Source organism: Leptopilina heterotoma, unplaced genomic scaffold (assembly GCF_015476425.1).
Source record: "Leptopilina heterotoma isolate Lh14 unplaced genomic scaffold, ASM1547642v1 Lhet_63, whole genome shotgun sequence".
In the NCBI taxonomy this organism is placed as follows: domain Eukaryota; kingdom Metazoa; phylum Arthropoda; class Insecta; order Hymenoptera; family Figitidae; genus Leptopilina; species Leptopilina heterotoma.
The window spans coordinates 1,901,787-1,926,532 of record NW_025111149.1 but is presented as its reverse complement, the minus strand read 5'-3'; the positions used below and the strand labels follow the sequence as shown (position 1 = coordinate 1,926,532).

The window sequence follows — 24,746 nt, the reverse complement described above, 5'->3', positions numbered from 1 at the left end:
CTTTGCGGCTCCAGGATAGAAAACAGGGAAATGAATCGTAAAAGGTTTAAAGCACGTCAGTAGGCTTAAAATGTTTTCGTTCTTATGCACACTTATACGCGGAACAAAGCAAACTGAACACATTGATAGGCGCTTCTGGGCGGAGTCCAAGGCAAGTCTAGTGCCGAGTCCCATACTGAATATAATGTGAGCAGATCTTCTAGTGACCTACATTATTACTTTTATTTGTCAAAATATTTACTTTTGTTGGAATATTCAATTTGAAACTAAATATAAAATCTAAAAATGAAACAATTGAAAATATTAGAATACTTTGAATTTTATAAAACTTCTCACTGGGATTTTTATTATTCTTTAGATATTTAAACGTCAAATCTCTTTAAAAATTAAATACAAGTCCTTTGCCATTTTTACTAAAATGATTTGTTTTAAAACGTTTAAAGAAAGAGATTATATTTAAATATCTACAGATTAAATAAAAATCCCAGTGCAAAGATTTTTAAAATTCAAAGTATTCTCTATTTTTTACATATTATTTCATTTTAGACTTTACATTTAGTTGCCTAAATTCAACATTACAATAAAATATAATAACAATTAGGCATTGCACAACCGGCTAAAAACAAAATAAACACACACCTAACCTCAAAATGAGATCAAACATTTCACATAGATATTCTTCCACATTCATTTGTAACACTAGAACTTTATTACAAAACTGCACTCACTATTATATTTAAAACTAGAATTTTTATTAATTGAAACAATTAATACACTACGAACTACACCGAGACTTCCGTGTACATATCAAAAACGAAGAAACTGAACAAACGCGGGCGCAGGCGCGCCACAGAGTTTCGCATTCCTAAAAACTGTTTGGGAATGAATCTAAGGACTCTCGCACAGAACAGTCCCCGTTTAAGTGAACGTTGATACAAAGTTTGTAACAATTGAGTAGCTGAATTAAAATAAATGCAAATAATAATAATTGTACCTAATTCTTTTCACCTTTGAATTAATTACGGAATCTGATTGCACTTGTTGAAAGAAGACTATTGGCGTTTATTAAGATATTTAGCATTGATCTTCATTGAAAATCATTCCTAAACTTTTTGGGATTGAAATCTAAAATTTAATATTCCTCCCTACGATAATAGAAATTACTCAAATGATTTTATAGGGCAGCTCCATACGAAAAGCAAATGGTGGATCACCGATTTTTCTTAAAGTTTGTAATTTTGTAGTACATGGGGTACTAAATAACTGTGCCAAACAGTTTTGCAAAAAAAAAATTTTTTTGCAAGATATTTAGATTTGAAAAATCGGAAACTGAAAAAAATGACTTTTTTTGAGAATTTTTATTTCGAAAACTATTGATTCTACAAGAAAAAGTCATTTATTCAAAATTGTAGAGAAAATGCCATTTTTTTATAATATTAAAAAAAAAGTTAAGAAAAATTAATTTTTCAATAATTTGTTTAAACAATAATTTTTTATTGTTAAAAAAAAGAGCAAAGGACATCATGGAATATTCTAGAAAAATTATTTTCTCAAAATTTGAACCTTCCTTAATAAGTCGTTAAATTTTTAAAGAAGTGATTTTTGGTGTTTTTGAGAAAAAAATTTTTGAAGTTTGCACTACGAGTTTTTGTGCGTTGCGCTAACTAAGCAGCGCCTATATCAGTGTATTTTAAAAGATAATATGACCTTTACTGCTCGCCCCTAATACATTTATTAATTATATACGTATATATTTTATTATAAACAGTTTAACAATATACTTTTACTTTACTTTTTTTTTACTTTTTTATAAACATTATTTTCCTTTTTTTAACCCATTAATGCCCATGGGCACAGGAACGCAGGTATAAAAAGTAACTATTGAGATCCTGGCATAGGGTCTAATGATAATTTTTGACTTTAAAAATTAAAAAAAAAATTTTTTTTATACAATTGGTATAAACAAATGAAGAAAAATTGATTTTCATAAAAAACTGATAGCGTCATTCGATTCGACGCAAAAAACTACTACGAGAACGTATATTACATAATTTTTAAAAAAAGACATATTGTTGTAAAAATGTTATTAACGAGGTTCCAGGGATCACGAAATAAGACCAAAGATTCACGGTTTTAAGTAAAGTCACAGATTTATTAATAATGAGCGAAAAAGATTAATTAGATACAAAAATGTACTATTGTCTCAAGCGTCTCTATGAGAACTGAACGAATAAAAAGAAAGACGCCGTAACAGGCGATTAAACAAAAATATAGCGGAAGCAGATGGCACCACCAGATATAAAATAAAACAAGTAATAAAAAGGGAGGCTCAATTTGAATATTTCTAACAAATGTTATAAACAATTAGCCTGCAATTATACTGTACGAGATAGAAGGATCGTTTTTGAAGTTAATAATTTTTTTAAACAAAATTAGTTTAATTAGGAGAGTTTTTGACGTCAAAAATTTTTTAAACAAAATTTTTACCTGAAAAACGATCCTTCTATCTCATACAGTATAAATGCAGGCTAATTGTTTATAACATTTTTGGAACAATATCTCTTTTTTTAAAAATTATGTAATATAGGTACGTTCTCGTAGTAGTTTTTGCGTCGAATCGAATGGCGCTATCAGTTTTTTATGAAAATCAATTTTTCTTCATTTGTTTATAACAAATTGTTTAAAAAAAATTTTTTTTTTAATTTTTAACGTTAAAAATTATTATTAGACCCTATGCCAGGATCTCAATAGTTACTTTTTATACCTGCGTTCCTGTGCCCATGGGCATTAATGGGTTAAAAAAAGGAAAATAATGTTTATAAAAAAGTAAAAAAAAAGTAAAGTAAAAGTATATTGTTAAACTGTTTATAATAAAATATATACGTATATAATTAATAAATGTATTAGGGGCGAGCAGTAAAGGTCATATTATCTTTTAAAATACACTGATATAGGCGCTGCTTAGTTAGCGCAACGCACAAAAACTCGTAGTGCAAACTTCAAAAATTTTTTTCTCAAAAACACCAAAAATCACTTCTTTAAAAATTTAACCACTTATTAAGGAAGGTTCAAATTTTGAGAAAATAATTTTTCTAGAATATTCCATGATGTCCTTTGCTCTTTTTTTTAACAATAAAAAATTATTGTTTAAACAAATTATTGAAAAATTAATTTTTCTTAACTTTTTTTTTAATATTATAAAAAATTGGCATTTTCTCTACAATTTTGAATAAATGACTTTTTCTTGTAGAATCAATAGTTTTCGAAATAAAAATTCTCAAAAAAAGTCATTTTTTTCAGTTTCCGATTTTTCAAATCTAAATATCTTGCAAAAAAAATTTTTTTTTGCAAAACTGTTTGGTACAGTTATTTAGTACCCCAAGTACTACAAAATTACAAACTTTAAGAAAAATCGGTGATCCACCATTTGCTTTTCGTATGGAGCTGCCCTATATTCAGTCCGAAATCTGAATTTTCATTTTTCTCCGTGAAAATATAAATGAAAAAATCAAGAATATGAATATACTTATATAAATTGTGTTAATATCAAATACAAAAACAATACCTCACCAGTATGTAACATCGAACAGTTGACTGTTTCCCTTAAAAAGAAAGTTAAAATAAAGCCTTTTAAACAGTATTTGATCAGATACATCTCTTATAGAAGTTGGAATTTTATTCCAAAGCCTAGCACCTCTAACTATAAATGTCCTCTGCAATTTGCAAGTACGATAAGGAGGTATAATTAAAACATTATTTCTTTCTCTAAGCCTACTTTTAGCTAACATGTCTGGACTTTTGAACTCAAAAAATTCAAAAAGATAAAGTGGAACCTTATTTTTAAATATTGAAAAAAGGATATTTCCAATAAAATATTGCCTCCTACAAGCCACGTTCAAAAGTCCAGATTTGATTCTATATTGCGTTATATGCTCAGTCTTCGGGAGGTCATAAACAAATCGAATACAGGCATTTAGCGCTCTTTCTAATTTAGTATTCAATTCATCCGCAATATCATCGTATACAGCACAACAGTAATCGAATAAGGGAAGAATGAGTGATTTTACCAATAACAATCTAGTTGAAGTAGGAAGTGAACTTTTATTTCTATTTAATTGTGTAAAAACTGAGAAAGTCTTGCGTGAAATACCACATACATGCTGCCTCCAAGACAAAGTTCGGTCTATGGTCAGACCCAGATCCCTTACGGTTTCACTAAATACGATAGGCATTCCTTCTACTAAAATAGGGGGAAGGGCACTCAACACGTACATAGCTGGGTTGCCGGAGGAGGAAATTACCATAGCTTGAGTTTTTTTAGCATTAAGAGCAAGACCGTTATCACTTGCCCATTTTACCACGCTATTGATATCTTCTTGCAACAACTTAACTAATTCCGAAAGTGATGACAAAGGGCCAGACAGATAAACCTTAAAGTCATCTGCATACTTATGGTACTTACAGTATTTAAGTTGCTTTCCGAGATCGTAGATAAACATATTAAAAAGCAAGGAGGAAAGAGAAGCACCTTGAGGTACCCCACATCTAAGCAAGTCCCAATCAGAATAATCTCCGTTCCCATCCACTACTCTCTGATATCTACAAGTCAAATAAGACCTAAACCATTCGCAGACAGACTTAGAAAAATAAAATGAATAAAGCTTATTAATCAACAATTGGTGGTCAACAGAAGGGAATGCTTTAGAAAAGTCGAAAAATACAACAATAGTAAAATATGAAAAACCCTTTCATCACTATACTACGTTAATTTCAAGTAGGCAAAAAGCTTACATTCTGCTTTTTAAACATAACTTAATTTTAAATAAAATTTTAAAAATAATGAGTCTCCTTCTAAAAGCTTCAACTAATAAACTACAAATTAGTTTCAAAATCACATACAGAAAAGATAAATAAAGTAGGGTTAGGATAAAACTTTTGTGGAATTTTTACTATATTCACTGCAAAAAATGGCGTCTAAAAATAAGACGTTTAGACATTTATAAACGTCTTATGTAAATAAGCGTCTTATTTGAGCGTCTTAAATGAAAAACATAACCTCCAAATACATGCATTTTAGAAGGCAAATAAGACGCTTATAAACGTCTAAAATGTGACCACGTAAACGTCTTAAACCAAGACGCTCTTTTTTTACAGTGTTAAATATATATATAAACTACCTTTTAAATTTTCGTCCATTTATATAAAGCGAAAACAATTCACGAAAACGCAATGTCAAAGACGCCTTCACGACAAGAACCATATGACATCCATTAGTTTTTTGTACACAGCCAGCGCTTGCGCGTCACGTGACTGACCCGGTATACCCAGGCGGAAAAGTCGGACGAATGTCGGAATTTACAACCGGCTGGGATCCGCGCCCGTACAGACCGCAAGTACCGACGGTCTGTACCGATTCGGATCTGAAAAAGCAACCGGCGCGGTATAGATTATGCTCCGACTGTCGGATCCGTCTTCCCACTATTGTCAGTACTGGCTCGGTACTGGATTTCTTCCGCCGGCGGATCTTATTCTTCTGCGGCGTCGGAAGAATGACGGATATGTTAAGTCTGTACTGGCTCGGTGCTGGGCCGGATCCGACTGCGGATGTCGTCATTTATTGTCACATTATAAATTTATTTTCAATAAATGTGTCATAACTAAATAATTATTACAATAATTAATTGCATTATTTTAGAAAATAATGATTAATTAATAAATGAATTTAATTAAAATATTAAGTAATTATTTATTGAGACTTTTTTCAAAATTAAACAATTAAAAAAATTTGTTGTGCACTTATACTTTATAATTATTATAAATAAATTTATACTATTAATATAAATTTATTATTATTGAGATATTATTAATTAATAATATTGAGAATTAATAATAAATTATTAATATTAATAAATATTAATATTCATGTTAATAATTTATTATTAATTCTCAATAAAATGAATGTTAATTAATAATATCTCAATGATAATAAATTTATTATTATTGTGATATTAATTAAAATTATTAATATTATTATGTTCAAAATTATTATATTGAGATACAATTATTTAATATATTATATAATAATAAAAATATAGCTGTAGCATTGACGCGTAGTTATTCGACAAGTTTCATTTCAGCTTGTGACACTTGAGAGTATTTAAGATTTGAGAGTCCCATGCGAGCGTAGCATAGTGGTTAGCGTGCGAGATTTCGGTGCGTAAATATTCGGTTAGGCGTAGGTTCGTACCTCCAAGCGTTAGGATTTTTCAAATGTCTATGTAATAAAAAATTGCGTTTAAGTGTATAAAAAAATGTGTAAAGTGAACTGTCAATGAATTGTCATTAGTGTTTATCTTTTGCAATTAATTATTATTTTTTGTATTGATATTTGTTGAAATTATCATTTGGATCCGAGCCGGTTGTTAGTCGGTAGAATGCCAGCGCTCGGCTGGCTATTAAATGAAAAATCCGCGGTCGGTAGAGTGCCAGGTCCCAGCCGGTTGAATTATACACGGAACGGCTTCTCCCGGCCGGTCAGCGGGCGGTAGAATGCCAGTTCCGAGCCGGTTGCCAGCGCGCTCCTGGCCTAGTCACTATTCGGTAGAATGCCCGTTCACATTCGGTTGGCAGGCGGTTCCCAGCCAGTACAGTTACACCGGCGTCAGTACGGGCTAGGATTCGCGCCGGTTGGAAATTTCCGCCTGGGTACTTGCGAATTGGATACTTTATCCAACACGTTGGATAAAATAACTAGTTATCGTGATGGAATATCCAACTACAGATTAAAATTTTTAAATGTTGTAGTGACCATCCCAGTTAGCTGATCAAACATTTTTGATAGATAATACAACTAATTTTATTTTATCCAATAAAAATTGTATACATTATCCAACCATTTTTCTCCGTGTAGTACACGGAGAGAAAAAAAAGAGAGCCGTTTGATTTGGCAAGAGAGCGCTGTTTTCCCTTTATAAAGCGCAGCAGTAGCGCCGCAAACGTCGAACGGTTATACTTTTTGAGGAGTATCGGTTCTCTTCTCCACACAAATAGAGCCGCTTACTTTCCAAAAAGTGTACCCGCTTTCCCCAAAAAGGAGAACCGTTCTCCCCTCGAGAGTAAGCAGCGTGCTTAACCTCAAGTTAAACGGCTGTTTCGCATTTAACGCAACCGCTCTACCGACAGGTAGAGCCGCTTACTTTTTTTTCTCTCCGTGTAGATACCTATTATATAATTTTTTCTTTACCCAGAGAAAAATGTTATTTAAACCAAATATATTTTAATTATAGAAAGTGAATTTGTGAAAAGTCAACTGAATCAACTGAATTTTTTTTCAGTGTAAAATCTACAAATTTATTTATTAATTAAATAAAAAAAAATTTTTTTAAATAAAATAACAAGTTTAAAATTAACTACAATGTGGTCTAAAAGTTTTAAAAATATCATTAAAAACGAAAATGCATTTTTAGAATGATTTTCTGAAAAGCGAAAAATATCAAAGAAAGTTGCTTTGACTCGGGGACACTTTTTAAACATCTTAATCAAAGAAACTGTTTTTACAGTGCACTGTTTGAAATAATTTTATTTTTGCAACGAATTAGGAAAGTCTCCATTTCACTGCAAAACTTAGTGCGGCGAATGGTGTACATAAATTATTACTACATCGTTATTATATAAATAAAAATTATATTCCAGCTAATAGGAAATTCACGCAAATGGTCTAATTTAATTTTAACCTTACGGAAATATTTTTATAGGTACATATAAAAGGTTGCCACAAAAATTTTATTTTTTTTGTTTCCTGAACACACACCCAGAGAAAAGTTTTAATTAAAACAAATATATTTTAAACATTTTAATATATTTAAACTCATGAACAAATATATTTTATTTGAGTTTTAAATATACGTATTGTATTTGTCTCAGAGCCAATTAGACTTTTTATTTGTTTCAAATAAATATTATTTAAACGAAATTAAATTTATTTGAAACAAATAAAAATTTAGTAAGAATTTGATGTAATCGATCACACTGAGTCAAGGAAGTTAAAAAAAAATTAAAAAACTCTCTTTTTACGTTTCGACAGCGCTGCCGTCCTCATCAGAAACAGAAAAAAGAATATATTTACGCGTTCACATTATTGAAATAACGTCCTACACGCTATAAGCGAAATGTGAGTGAGTGTCACATTTCGCTTATAGCGTGTAGGACGTTATTTCAATAATGTGAACGCGTAAATATATTCTTTTTTCTGTTTCTGATGAGGACGGCAGCGCTGTCGAAACGTAAAAAGAGAGTTTTTTAATTTTTAACTTCCTTGACTCAGTGTGATCGATTACATCAAATTCTTACTATTTAATACGACTGAGTGATAGAATAAATCCATTATTCTTAAATAAAAATTTAGTTTAAATAGAAGTTTTATTTATACCTATCGAATAGTATTTTTAATTGAAACAAATAAATAATCTAGTTGGCTCTAAGACAAATATATACTTTTATTTAACTCAAATAAATTATATCTGGTTTAAATAAAATTTTCCCATGGGTTTGACCTTTCCCTGATTTTCAGGCAAAATTCTCTCTTTTTCCCTGAACCACTAGAAAAAACTTCAAAGGGTATTCAAGTTTTAAAAAAAAGATCATTTTTAGATGCAAACATTTGATTTACACCAAGAAAAATGATATATATTTGACTCAGAATTAACCAAATTTTTTATTTATTTTCAATAAATTTTATGGGGGATTTAATTTTTAAAAAGGGGATTTACTATAATAAATGAGAGGATTTTTCAAATTAAGTAAAAAATATTTGTAGTATGTATAGTCACGAATTTTGAAAAAAATAATAACCATGTAAATTAGAGTACATTGCTTATAAACATTTGAAAAGAAATATCAATATATATTTACTTACAAAATAAAATCGACGTAGGAAACATGTTGTTTAACTCACCTGAAACAAAAAAAAAGAAAATCCTTTATATTAAGAATTGTTATCAAAAAAATTAAAAATTAAAACAAGTAATAATTTCTAACACTTAATAATAAATATATTTTTATTAATGTCAAATAAATTTTTATTTGGTTTACACGCCTCGAAATCACTTGACTATATTGATACTTTTCGACACTCTTTCCACCTCATGAGAAAAGATATATTTAACTCAGAATCAACTAGACTTTTTATTTGTTTCAAATAAATTTTATTTGGTATAAATAAAATTTAATTTGTCTCAAACATATGTATGTGACCTTATTGTCGATGAAAAGGGACCTTACGTGAGAAAACAGCAGTTAAAGTTTAAACTTAGAAAAAACCTTGTAACTTTTTTAAATATTAATATTTTTTAATCAAGTTTGGCTTATTTTCTTCAGTATGGATCACAGTATCATAATAAAAAACACAAGTAATGAAAAAAATTTTTAAATAATTTTCCATGTAAATTAATAACAAAATTCCCAAACATAGAAAAAATAATCTAAGTTTTCCAATTAGCAACAATAAGTACAGTCAACTCTCGATAAGACAAACTCGAAGGGAGACCGAAAAAACTTTGAGTTATCGAAAAGTTTGAGTTATCAAATGTTAATAATGCTTATAAGGAATGAACGGGACCCAAGAATTACTTTGACTTATCGAAAAATTTGAGTTATCGCGCTTTGTCTTATCGAGAGTTGACTGTATAAATAAGTGATACATGTTTGTAAGGGTTTTCGAGGCCGCTGATTACGAATGTGATGTTAAATTGCCAATTTGACAGTTGACAACTATCAATTCAACTATCAAATTCTCTAAAAAGTGATCATTTTCAATAAAAAAAAGACAGTATTATAGTTTTCGAGGTCGCTGATTACGAATATGATATCAAATTTGAATTTTGTCAGTTGACAGCTGTCAAAGAAACTGTCAACTTTTCTAAATAATAAAAAATTATCGTCTTCGTTATTTTAATTTGTATGATAACAGAAAAATCGGTTTTTTCGTATTTGTACTCTTGTTTCTCTTGACTTTAAACAAACTTTTAAAAAACTTGTAAACAAATTATGGCTTTTTGGTTTTCACCATCTTAAAGAGCGTTTCAAACTCTATCCGAATCAACAAAAAAGTGAAAAATGATTTTTTGACACGTAAGGTGACACACAAGAACATCTTTAGATTCAATATGGAGACGCTATTCTCCACCTACGAATGCCCAAGGTCACCGCTAGATGGCAGTTTCGGTTGATAAAGTCAGACGCCACCTAGTGATGACCTTGGCGTTCTCAAGTGGAGAAATTAACCACCATTTTATCAAAAAATTTCTTTCAATTAAAAAAATGTTATTGTGAGAATAATATAATTTCTCTTTCCATAACCAAAATTATGTTTTAAACCTTATGCAGAAACTTTGATTAGAATTTAAATAAGTTGTGTTTGAATAAATAGGAAATTTGAAATTTCTTTTATTTTGTCAAGAAAATATTATGTTTTTAGTACACATTCATAACGCTTTTTATTCGAACACAATACTCATTACTTTGCACTTTAAGTTTATTATTCATAATTTAAAATTTTTAATTTTATAATATTTTATAACACTTTTGATACTATTTTTCATTTTCAAATTCAGTCCGAGGGTTTAAATAAAATATTTCTCTGGTTGTGGGTAATAGGGGAAAATTAACGGAATAGGTACGACCGTTGAAAAGAGACGAAAAGGTTCAACACAAATTTGGTCTAAAATCTAAAGAGACGTTAATAGAGGAACGATTAAAACTGTAACAATACTGTAATTTACGTATACACAGTCTACTTAAATACAGATGATTTATTAATCCGCTTTGCAAGTTTGAGAGGAATAAGTTTTCGCTCGAGCATTGGTGCGTTACCTCGAGGAGTTTCTGAGTTGAGTTTTGAGAGGGAAGGAGGGGGAGGAGTGCAGATTACCACCCGTAAACCACCGGTAACTGGTAGATTGTTACCGGTAACCCCGGGCCGGTCGTATAGCCGACACGGCACATTATGCGGTCTCGCTTTATACTCCTCGCAAGAAGGTAATTTCTTTTGGTTACATCAGAGTGGTCTGCCAACCCATCCTTGGTCGTCTACCTCCCGCTCTCTTTTTCAAAACCAACACCAACAAACTGGACTTGTTAGCCTCTTCAGTGCAAGAATGAACACTTACTCGAATGTATCTCTTTTTTAAACAGTCAAACTAATAAACATCATTACTTTTCAATCACTGTACTCGTCATTGCCAAAAAGCATTCGACTCTTTGTCTTTTCTGCTTTAATTTGCAAAAAACAATGTGTTACTCGTGAACAATGTGTTTCCCTTTCAAGTGAAATTTCATTATAATTTTATTATGCATCCTGATTATAAATTCTCAAATCGAAAATTGTGAATTATCAAACTAAAATCGTTAATTTATGCTTCAAACTCAGTGATACAATGTGTGTATCTCAGTGAGAAAAATAGTGAAACGATAAATGAAAGAATAGTGTGTAAAACAATCGGATTATTCCATATTCACTAAATGAATCCACTGCAGAAAAGTAAAATTTTAGGTAAATGTAACTTATTTACACAGTTTTTCTGCGGATATCAAATTGAGACAAAAAGAAAGCAAAAGTGTTGCGAAGCAACATTTTTGTTCGTTTTTTGGCTCAATTTGATATTCACAGAAAAACTGCTTCTATACTTGCAAATTAAATACATTCGAATGCAACACGATAATTAGATTAATATATCTTCATTGATTTTTTTTTAATTGAATTGAATAGAAATTGAATCGATGTCGAATTTCCAAAAGAGAAAAAAGCGGAGAATAAAGGAAACGATTCATCATGAGAAAAATAATAAATTAGCGCAAGTAAACATTATGAATGGAGATAAAATAGAAGGTCGTAAAAAAGAAGAAAATTGCTAGTTACAATCCCACTAGTAAAGCGATAAAAAGAGGGTTTTGATATCTTATTTTATTTGACGAAACGGCTATTTGAGTCGACTAATAATGCGCGGCTTTATATATTTCCACAGCAACTTGCGAAATTTCAAATCAAAGAATAAAAGGAAAAATAAAAAGATATTTTCTAAAAATCATAATCCAACAACAAATCTGGCATTTATAACACTTATAATTTATGCTGTATTGAAACAAAGGAATGACATACCCCAGTTAATACTCTTTTTATCTAAATCTTGAAATCAAATAAAACTTAACGCATAGTGCGTTTGAGTCCCTGCTTAAAATTCTTGTACAAGATCTTATACATGATCCTGTACAAGATCTTGTTCAAAAATTTGTACTAGATCTTATACAAGTTCAGATGCAAGAAAATGTACACAGAATTGAAACAAGTTCTTGTATCTGAACTTGTACAAGATCTAGTACAAGAAAATAATCTGGTACAAGAAAATGTACATGATCTTGTACACATTTTTCAAATATTTAGAAATTGTTTTGAGTCGAAAACGGTGACAAGTTCGTGTACAAGTACTTGTACAAGTTCTTGTATGTGTTCTCGTACATGTCTATGTGTATCAAAAAATGAAAACTTTATGAGCTGCGCAGTAGTTTTCTTAAGCCTTTACAGCTGCGCAGTAGTTTTTAGGCATTACAAGTGACAAGTCTTACATACTATAGTAAGTTATTAAAATTTAAATTTTTAATAAATAACTTTTTTAATAATCCAAGAAAAATTTTTAAATCAAAATTGTACAAGATCAAGTACAATTTCTTGTACCAGATTATTCTATTGTACAAGTTCAGATACAAGAACTTGTTTCAATTCTGTGTACATTTTCTTGTATCTGAACCAGTATAAGATCTAGTACAAATTCTTGAACAAGATCTTGTACATGATCATGTATAAGATCTTGTACAAGAATTTTAAGCTGGGGTTCTTCAACCCGTTAACCCAGAATTATTGTGTGTTGGTTAAAAACCAAATTCTGTGAGTGTATTCCCGAAAATTAACATAATAACAAAAAAAAACAAGTCAATTCTCTGAATTTTAACGAATGGACGTTTTATATAATTTTTTACGTAAAACGTTATCAATCGCTGTCTCGTTCAATAAGTGCGTATACCACTTTTAATAAAAAAGTAAATTTTTCACTTATTTCTCGACTTATTTTGAGTGGAATTTTGTTTTCACTCAGAAAAAAATATATTTTACCCTTGGTGTACTAAATTTTCCATTGTTTTAAACATATTTTATTTGGTTCAAATATATTTTATTTAGTTCAAATAAAGTTTATTTATTCAAATAAAAATTTTATTTGTGAAAAATAAAATTACTATTTCAAACAAATAAACAAGATTTACCCAGAGAAAAGATATATTTGACTCTGAACCAACTAGACTTTTTATTTGTTTCAAATAAATTTTATTTGGCTTAATTATAAAATTTTATTAGGTTCAAATGAAAGTTTTATTTGTGTTGAATAACATTTTTATTAAAAACAAATAAATAACCTAGTTGGTTCTGAGATAAATGTACGTTTATTTAACTCAAATAAAATATATTTGGTTTAATAACATTTTTCTCTGGATGTCGCCACAAGTCAGGAAATTGGAAAATTGTCAGGGGGTCATTCACAAACTACGTCACGCTTTTTCGGTCTGATTTTTAACCCCTCCCCCCCCCTTCGTCACATTTTTTACATTCAAAAACAATTTTTAAAAACTTCAAAACTTTGAATTATATCTTTGAATTTAGTTCAAATTAAAAAGTTTTTACAAATTTTAATGAAAGTTTTGGAATAATTGAAATTTTGTAAAATTTCACTAAAAATAATTATTGAATGTTTAAAATAATATTCTCTAATTAAACGGATTTTTAAATTATAAACATAAATATGTGTTTATCGAGAAAGTTGAAAAAAGCCTGAATTTAATTTTGCTACAGAAATTGAAAGTCTTTTAAGTATTCATTAAAGACAGTAAAAGTTGGCTATCAACTTGAGGTTACAATGGTTCGAACACGCAGGATTTCATTATAATTTAGACGTTCCTCGCTTAACTGCGCATCCTGTGGGTGGTTCACCAGGTTTAGCTTCAATGATCTGATTTCTTTAAGTTGATTACTGGTTATACTCAACATGCTGCAGTTATTGAAATATAAAACATTAAAATTCACAAACAGGGAAAATTGAAACATGAAATGAAATTACATAATGTCTATCCGCATCACATCTAATTAATAATAACAATAATAATGAAAAAGTAATCATAGAAATTATTATTAGTCTCCTTTACTATACTCATAAAATTTAATAACTTTAAATAAAATTTATAATAAGAAAATATATTATATTACGCTATGAAAAAAAGTTACTTATTTAAATAACCAATTATTTGTTTTTATCAAATAAATTGTATTTGAATCAGCATTTTAGTATTTGAATCAAATACCACTTAATTGACTTAAATAAAAATTATTTGATTCAAGTCAATATTTATTTGAATCAAATCAATTCTTTCAGATCCAACTAGACTTTTTATTTGTTTCAAATAAATTTTATTACGTTCAAATAAAGTATATTTATTCAAATAAAGTTTATTTATTCAAATAAATTTCATTTGTTTTAAATAGATTTTATTTGGTTCAAATAAAAGTCGTAGGGTAATTACACCAATTGCCGATGGTACACCAATTGTCGAGGATCATAATTTTCTTTTTCAGATAAATAGTACAATATAGAATATTTAAAAACAAGAAAAGATTCTAAATAATCTTTATATTTTCAATTGTATATTTACATATTCAAATTTTATAGCAATACTACTAAAATAATTATTTAATTAAAATTATAATTCACTGCTGTCAAATTTACTTGAATCGACATTTTCTTAATACTTCAGGTTGATTGAAACAGATTTTTAGAAATACAAATTAAACGTATTTCTAACAGGGACTTTCACGAAAAATTCGTGTCGATTTGTAATTCGTGCCGTGCCAAGGCACGACACAAAGTTCGCTTGGTAATTCCAGGGATCACAGTGGCATTTCCACTTGAAAATAGGTAAAAAAAGGGGATTTTTCAAAAGAAAAAAGGGGATTTTGAAAAACACGATAAAAATTATTTTGTTACAACATACAGGATTTATTTTCTTAAACTTTTATTTTTCCTTCTATTTACAGCTTTTTGGATTAAATCTGACTTCCTTTGCTCCTTTTTTCTTAAATAATTTAAGAAAAAATAGCCATTTTTTCTTTTTACATTTTACAAAAATAAAATCAGGGTGTCCAACAAGGATTGAGAAGAAGATTCCCTGACTTTTTACTTTGCTTATTTCTTCTTCGACTATAATATGGTTAATAAAATATAAGAAAAAAGTAATCTCGTACTTAGAGGAAAAATTCTCTTCTAATATCCTCTTAATGTTTTCCTCTCAAGACAAAATTATTCGACTTGAACACGGAGAAAAATTTTCTGTTAATGATTACAATAGTCGAACAGTACTGCTCGGATATGTGACCACTTTTCGTAATGCCTAAAGTAGCTTCGTTGTAACAATTCTGTAAGTCGAACGTACTCATTAAAAATTTATTTGAAGTAAATACGAACTAAATGTAAGTGAGCACAAAGTCTATGTGACTGATTACAATAGTCTACGTTAAAAGGAAATCTTGAATACTGTTCACATTTGTAGCGGTCTAAGGAAATCAGTGATAAAGACTGTAGTAGCCTTTACAACAGGACTATTGTAAAATAAGGTGACCGCGGCTACCTTGCCTTCTTATTTTACTATAGTTCTTCGTAAAGACTACTATTGCTATATTTGTGATTACAAATGACTGTTGTAAAGTTAAAAAAGAAAATTTTCAACTAAAATAAAATTTTTTTGTAATTCATGACTTCTAATCATGTATTGCACATCAATTTCACTCTTCCAAGACTACCCACTTCAAGATTAATTATATTATTAAACTAGACAATTTCACTAAACCCTAAGTACATAAATCTAACTTAAATACTAAACGCATAACATAATAACGATCGCTATTTACACATATTTATACATGACTTAAACTTCCTTATATACTAACTGCTATGAAAGTTCACCGCTTGCGAGAAAGACTTATACACTTTAAATGTAAAAAAATCACTTCGTTCTCAATAATTAATACAATTATTGTTCATTGTTAGTTTTTAATATTGTAAGGTCTATTTTTTATTACATTTCCATAGTGAAAATTTTTTTTCTAACACACGCACCGAAGTTTTATACAGGCAAGATTTCTTGCCTGTATAAATTGTTATATAATTTACACAACTTACGTAAGTTACATAACTTACGCAAGTTACGTAAATAACAAAAGTAAGTTGCACAAATAAGTAAGTTAACTTACGTAAACTACGTAAGTTACGTAAAATATGAGTTGCGTAAATAATGTATGATACGTAAAAATATAAGTTACGTAAATAACGTAAGTTGCACTTACGTAAATAACTTAAGTTACGTAATGGACGAATTATTGTAAATTGCACTAATTAGGTAACTTACGTACTTTACGCAAGTCATGAATTACAAAAAAATTTTATTTTGGTTGAAAATTTTCTATTTTAACTTTATACAACAGTCATTTGTATTTAGAAGTATAGCAATAGTAGTCTTTACCTTATTTTACAATAGTCCTGTTGTGAAGGCTACTACAGTCTGTATCCCTGATTTCCTTAGACCGCTACAAATGTGAACAGTATCCAAGATTTCTTTTTAACGTAGACTATTGTAATTATAACAAGTCTCTGCGTGAATGCCTACAGTACCCTTTCTGAACCTGTACATCTAAACTATTAATGATTCCAAAAAATAAATTTCAACACGATTAATACAGTGTTTGGATTCATTAAAGTAACTATAGTAATCGCTCCTACTAAATTCTTAATAAATTACGTAGTTTTCGTAATCATTACAAAAAGTGGTCACATATCCGAGCTGTAATATAGACTATTGTAATCATTACGAAAGAAATTTTCTCCGTGAATGTATATTATTTTTATTATTAATTAATTCATTGTTTTATTATTGACATTTGTCAAAAACATTGAATATTTAAAGGAAATAAATAAAGGAATAAATATATTAAATAATGTAAGTAATTAACTTTTAGTTATTAAATAAAAATATAATTATTTAATTAAAAACATTAAATTTAGTGCATAAAATTAACTTCTCTTCATCAGTTCATAACCACAATTTGCAAATAATATCCGAGAGAAAAATCCTCTAAAGTGAAGAGTATTAATTTTGATACCATATATAAGAGGAAAATATGCATTCAGTTTAGAGGATTCCGCATTAAATCAAGATTACTTCTTTTAGGGTGAGCGATAAATTAATATCGAATTAGAGTAACAAATAGTAATAAAAACCAATTTAGTGTTGTTAGATTACAAAATTTTTAAATTCACAAAAAATTTTAACTTTCTTATTAAATTTATAAAAATGTCCCTAACTTTCCTGAACGTTGAACACCCTGAAAATCTTTTTAAAAAAATTATTAAATTATAATTTTTACTTTTCAACAAAAAATTTACTGAAAAAAGAGGAATAGGTGAGAAAATATTTGAATTAAGGGGATTTAGGGGATTTATTTTTTTTAAGGGTAAAATATAGGGGAAAAGGGAAAAAAAGGGGAATAGGGGAAAAAGGGGACGAACTGTGATCCCTGTAATTCGTGTCGTGCCAAGGCACGGGCACGACACGAATTTTCGTTTTTTTTCGTGTCCGTGTCGGCCCCTGATTTCTAATTACTTTTTATGTACGAAATTATTATTATAATATTATATAAAAACTAAATTAATTTTGTAGGCATGTTTTCTTGTTAAAAAAAATATTTAATATTTTTAAAAAGCAAATCATCGGTATTTGGTTACTTTTTTTGTCAGTTACATTTTTCGAGGTAATGACTCGAAAATTGGTGTAGTCAGTTTTTTCGCTAATGCACCATTTGTCGATGGTTAAGTATTTGTTTATTAAACGTCAAACATAGATTCCAACCTTTTATTTATAACGAAAGGCAGAATTAAAAATTTTGAATCAAAACGAAAAAAGTATACAGAGAAGAAAAAACTAAACTCCAAAAATTTACAACCTACGCAGATAATCAACCTGGTAATGTTCTATAATATTTTCATCGAAAAAATAAATATCTACTCGATTTTTTAAATATCGATACAGGTTATTTGTTTAGTTATATGTTTAAAAATGTCATATCCTCGAAAATTGGAACAGACCATCGAGAAATTAGTACAAGACTATCGACAAATGGTGATTTTGCTCAATTGACTTTTAAATATAATTTTTGCTTAACAATTTAGTTTATATTAAAAAAATAAATATTAATATTAAACATTATTAAATCCTTCATCCAAATGTACAAATATCAAATTTTGAAGTGCATTTACGTCCGAGAAAAAAATGTCAAAGTCAAATAACCCTCGACAATTGGTACAGTTACCCTATAACTAAAATTTGTATTTAAAACAAATAAATAACCTGCACCCAGAAAAAAATATATTTGACTCAGAACCAATTAGACTTTTTTTGGTTTAAATATAAGTTTTATTTATGTCGAATAAAATTATTATTTAAAATAAATAAATAACCTAGTTGGCTCTGAGACAAATATACTTTTATATTTAACTGAAATAAATTTTATTTGGTTTAAATAAAACTTTTCTCTGGGTATATATAAGTATATAGTATATTTATATATCAAATAAAATTACTAATTACTCAAAAATAAAAGTTATTTTTACAAACCAACAATAAAATTCACAACTACAAATAATTATAATTCAGAAGAAGATTGAGAAAGTATTTTATTTTTCAGTTTGAAAGAGTTAAATCTTGATCGCAATGAGATCAAAGAACTGCCAGAAGAAGTGGGAGAACTGCGACACTTGAAAATAATTTCACTGGCTGGAAATTCAATCAGCAACCTTCCGAGATTTTTGAAAATGCGAGCTCTCGCAATCACGGTACGTTTCTTTCAAATAATTTATTTACGATCACTTGGGAAGCCATAGCAATCTATGTAATTATTAATAATTACACACCCAGAGAAATGGTATATTTGTCTCAGAACCAACTAGACTTTTTATTTGTTTCAAATAAATTTTATTTGGTTTAAATAAAATTTTATTTGGCTCAAATATATGTTTTATTTATGTCTAATAAAATTTTTATTTAAAAGAAATAAAAAGTCTAGTTGGTTCTGAGACAAATATACGTTTATTTAACTCAAATAAAATATATTTGGTTTAAATAATATTTTTCTCTGGGTGTACTGTAAAAAATTGGTTTGATTCAAATAACCAATAGCTTGTCTATTATAAAATACATATTTACTTGATTAATTTAAATAAAAATAATTTGATTCAACACCTAGAGAAAAATGTTATTTAAACCAAATATATTTTATATAAGTTAAAGAAACGCATGTTTGTCTCAGAAACAATTAGACATTTTATTCGACATAAATAATAAAACATATATTTGAGCCAAATAAAATTTATTTAAAATAAATAAAACGTCTAGTTGGTTCTAAGACAAATATACGTTTATTTAACTCAAATAAAATATATTTTATTTAAATGAAATTTTATTTGGTTTACATAAAATTATTACTTGGTTAAAATAAAACTTTTATTTGTGTCGAATAACATTTTTATTTAAAACAAATAAATGTCCTTTTGTACAAGTACCAAATTATTATTATAATTTTTATTAGTAGGTATAATTATTATATAATTATAAATTATAATAATAGATTGCTAATTATTTTTGGATTAGTTTATGACCCAGCTTTCGCCGGGTACAGAAAAAAATTATCTTATAGACTCATCATTTGTTCCCCTCCACACCCAGAGAAAAATATTATTTAAACCAAATATATTTTATTTGAGTTAAATAAACGTATATTTGTCTCAGAACCAACTAGACTTTTTATTTGTTTTAAATAAAAATTTTATTCGACATAAATAAAACATATATTTGAGCCAAATAAAATTTTATTTAAACCAAATAAAATTTATTTGAAACAAATAAAAAGTCTAGTTGGTTCTGAGACAAAACAAATATACCATTTCTCTGGGTGCACGGAAATCTTTAGTAAAAGGCGAAAAATTTATTCGTATTTTGAAGGGAAACCAGAGTAACGAATAAGGCTCGCCCAGCCCTTTATATAGTTTTCGATGACTGTATTTGCATTCGAGAAATGTATACCCGAGCGCATTCTATCTGAGAAAATCGAAACTAACGTGCGCGCTTAACTTTTTGTACGCATGCGTCAATTTAAAGGGGTAAACTCGAATTTAAATTTGCCTGCAAACAAAGCACTTGCACCACGTGTCTATAATTATAATGAGAACATGCGTCTTCAATTCAAGGACAAAGAAACACCTGAGCGTGTATATAAATTCTTTAGTGCGAACTTGCACTAATCGATAATTATTATACAATTTCCCACTTTCAAAAATTCGTCATCAATTATTTCGCATTTAATCATATAGTAAGAAAATTTCTACAAGCAAAGAAAAAAATTCTCATTTATAAAATTTCATTATAGTTTCTAACTATAATGTTTTTTTTCTTCACGAAGATTAATTTTTAACAAACGAAAATTAGAATTTTTGTTTTTTTTAATAACACCAAGAAAAAAATGTATTTAATCAAAATATAATTTATTTGAGTTAAGTAAAAGTATATCTGTCTCAGAGTTAAATAGATTATTTATTTCTTTTAAATACAAAAATTTTTTGACATAAATTAAACATAAAATTTGAGCCAAATAAAATTTTAATTGAAACAAATAAAAAGTCTAGTTGGTTCTGAGACAAATATACCATTTCTCTGGGTGTAGATGCAAATATGTTATCTTTCAGTAAAAAATTTTCTAATATTTTCGCGTAAAATACATGTTTTGTCCTTTTTTGAAAATTTTGTTTTCTTTTTAGGCCCAGGGTGTTTTTGGCTTTAACAAGAAATATAGAGGAAAGGCTTGGAGGTTGCCATACCTAAGCAGATGAGTTAGGTCCTCTTTTTAATGAGTTATAAGCAAAAAATGCTTATAACTCATTAAAAAGAGGACCTAAAAAACTACAAATTTGACCCATAGATAATTTAAATTGGCAAAAAATAAAATTTTTACATCAATTTTTAAAAATGATGTAAAATCAACGTTTCGAAATTTAGGCTTGCAGGTTGACCCACCTTGAAAAGTTGATAATAATATGGAACAACTCCAATAAATTTATAAATTTCACTTACATTTAATGTTTCTGAACATAATAATTTTAATTTTTTAAACAATTTATTAATAAATAAAATATTTTTGAAAAAAAAAAATTTTTTTTCAATTGAAAATCAAACGAAAAGCAAGATATGTGAAAAAAAATGAAATTTCGGAAATCGTGTAAATTTACCTAAATTATCATTGCGGATTCGCATTTCGGACCTGCAAACCGTAAAGTGAGTCAACCTACAATTTTGAACTCTTTTTTTAAATCGATGAAAAAAAATATTAAAACATGATATTTTAAAAATTCCTTTTGGATTATCAAAATTGATTAAAAAAGCAACTCAGAAAAAAATTGTAACTTAAATTATCCATAAAAATATTTCATTTGTAAGCGCATGAAAAAGGCACATTTTTAATTTTTCAATTTTTCCACAAGTCAATTTCAGAATTTGTTTAACAATAACATTTTTATTGCTTCTTTGTGCTCCAAAAGATCATAAAAGTAATAACTAATCATTTGACAACAATATCAGGCGCAATTTTTAATTATGGCATTTCTACAAAAAAAAATAACGCAAGTGGGACAACCTGCAAGCCTTTCCCCTACAACAGGCACGTAGCCAGAGGGGGGGCCCAGGGGGCCCTGCCCCCCCCCCCGAAATTTTTATATTGATATTTATATTTTTATTTTAACCATAGACTATCCCTCGAAAAAAATTTTGATTTCAAACTGGGACCCCCCCCGAAATAAATTTCTGGCTACGGGCCTGCCCTACAAAATCTGACTAAAAATATTTAGCAAGTAAAATACCTTTAGGTACATCTTCAGGGGACCCAAATAGGCTAAAATTCTTTTGGCGATGAGAATGAATCCAAAAAATATACTTAAAAGTTGAAATTTTCTTTTACGTAAAAATTTATAAATGTAGGGTCAAAACACACTTCATATTATGGACACCACAAAAATGAACAGAATGTTACATAACTTCGGACATTTATTTAGAATGATAACACCCTTCTATAATCAAAATTGCAATGCTCTAACTATATTTCCGTTCGAAAGATAATGAATTTTAACTGTTTTGACAGTTTAACATTTAGCCCCAGTCTCTCCTAAATATAAGAATTAGAATTTTTATTTTATTGTAACAAATATTTCGATATTTAAAATTTTATTTAAATCAAATAAATTTTTATTTACGTTAAACAAACTTTATTTATAGAGTAAGCTACACTCAGAAAAATGCATTTAAACCAAATATAATTTATTTTAGTTTAATAAAAGTATATATTTGTCTTAGAGACAAATTTATGTTTGAATTTAATATAAATATAAGCCAAGATGTTGAATTTGTCGCCTTGGTGATACTAATAATAATAATAATAATAGAAAAAGCTTTTTTGAATTTGTCATTAAATCCTTTTTTAATTTTCCAGGATGTCCTCTCAAAAGGAGACCATGGAAAAATCCACAAGGATGAGAAAAACAATCATAATAATCTTCAAAAAGTGAACTTACGTAATAATCATCTCAAAGGAAGTATCATACTCGGCAATTATGGTGTAAGTGTTTTCCCTAATCATATATTCACTTCTCTCACACTATTTATTTATTCCAACATAAACTTTCTCATTACAACGATAATGTAAAATTTCTAATTAATCTAATATCAAAATTGCATCATTTTCTTTTTAGAATTTAACACACTTGGACGTAAGTGAAAACAGCATCGAAAAGCTCGATATCAGTGCTTTACAAGAATTACGAAGCGTTCGATGTGCTAGAAATTCTCTAACCGAATTAACAGTTTGCGGTCGAAATTTGGTCTCACTTATAGCCGGAAATAATCGTAAGATCACGTTTCTTTTCTTTCTATTTTTATTTTTGTCGAATTGCCACAAATTCGTGAAAATTAAAAATTCAACCACTAAATGAAAATGAAAAATAGAAACAATTTTTCAAATGAACAATCTTTTACAGAACTCAAAAAATTGACAATCGAACCAACGCCAACTATTCTTGAACACTTGGATGTTTCTTAGTGAGTATTGCAAATTTTCCAACCAATATTTTAATAACATTTTTGTATCTTTCAATATTTACAGTAGAAAGGTGAGGCTGAAGTCCGTAACGTTTTAAAAAGCTAATGCGACGATTTATTTTATTTTGTCTTCTCATTCATGTTTTCTTTGAATTTTCGTTTCATAAAAACGTTGACTTCAGAGCTTCTTGTAAAAATAAAGTTCTATATTTTATAGCAGGAAAGAAAGTCTTTAGTTTTTGCTTCAGAATTTCAAAATTAATTGACAAGAGAAAAACGAATTTCTGTCTTGTGTTAATAGCAATTCACTGGATTCTCTGCCTGAATGGACACCAGAACTGCCAGTGTTACGTGCACTGTTTGCATCCCATAACGCCTTGACAGCTTTGCCAGACAGATTATTGTCTCAACCTTCAAGACTCGAAGTACTACATTTACCTCACAATAGATTACAGGCACTTCCTCCACCGAGAAGGCCTTTGAATATTGTTCACTTAACTCTACAGGGAAATGCTCTAACAGCGTTACCGACAAGTTTCTTTGTAAATACCGAAAAGTAAGCCATATTCTTTTATACAAAAATATATTTATACAGAAAATAAACGGCCAAATTCGAACCGTCTTCAAGTTTTAGGTATTAAACCCAAAATCGAATACAAATTGACACTTTCCTCTTTAGAGTGCTTATTTTTTTACTACACTGTCAGGCTTCGCACCCATCTATACTAAACCCTACTATTATTATACTACTATTTTTTACGATTTGCTACTATTTGGTAATAAAAAAAATTGTTCTCAAAAATTTTAATAAAATTCTTTGAAACGATTTAATTATTCTCAAATCATTTTAAGAAATTTTTCGCAAAAATTTAATTATTTTCTCAAATAATGAAATTCATGGCTAAAATTAAATTATTTTCAATATCATAAATTTAAATAGAATACACAAAAGAATTTCATAAAATTTTTGAAAGAAATTAATAATTATTTAAAATTTCTTTTATAAAATTCTTCGAAAGAATTCAATTATCTTAATAAAAATCAAAATTCTACCAGAAATTCAATTATTTTTAAGAATTTTAATAAATTGAATGCTCTTAATTCAATGATTTTCAAAATCTACTATTTTAATAAAATTCCCCGAAAGAATTTAATTACTTTCAAAATTTCTTTTTACTCTCTAAAACTGAATCAGTGACTCTATTCTCGCGATTTAAATCAGTTAAAAATGATTGAAATTTCAGTCATTTTTCACTGATTGGTCAATTAAAAAATAACTGAAATTTTCAATATGTGTGACAGAAATTTACAGTAGTTTTTTAATTGGCGAATCAGTGGAAAATGACTTTTATAAAATTCTTCGCAATAATTCAATTATTTTCATAAATAATAAAACTTATCACAAAGTTAAATTATTTTCAAAAGTGATAATATTCTTTACAGAAATTTAATTATTTTGAAAATTT

The 24,746-nt window shown here is 28.3% G+C and overlaps 1 protein-coding gene and 1 non-coding gene across 4 annotated transcripts in view; one reads left to right on the top strand and one right to left on the bottom strand.

The window, feature by feature from the left end:
- The window catches only part of LOC122509876, a 296,814-nt gene that overhangs the window by 255,162 nt on the left and 16,906 nt on the right, over positions 1-24,746 (top strand). For all 3 annotated transcript variants that reach the window (XM_043624180.1, XM_043624181.1, XM_043624179.1), the window contains exons 8-12: positions 18,830-18,977; positions 22,676-22,801; positions 22,935-23,088; positions 23,220-23,280; positions 23,582-23,836. In XM_043624180.1, coding sequence (XP_043480115.1) covers positions 18,830-18,977; positions 22,676-22,801; positions 22,935-23,088; positions 23,220-23,280; positions 23,582-23,836 — 744 coding nt within the window. The remainder of the gene's footprint in view (positions 1-18,829; positions 18,978-22,675; positions 22,802-22,934; positions 23,089-23,219; positions 23,281-23,581; positions 23,837-24,746) is intronic.
- LOC122509891 lies at positions 20,050-20,147 on the bottom strand. Its single transcript, XR_006302388.1, has one exon. It is a non-coding gene; the product is annotated as a U5 spliceosomal RNA (small nuclear RNA).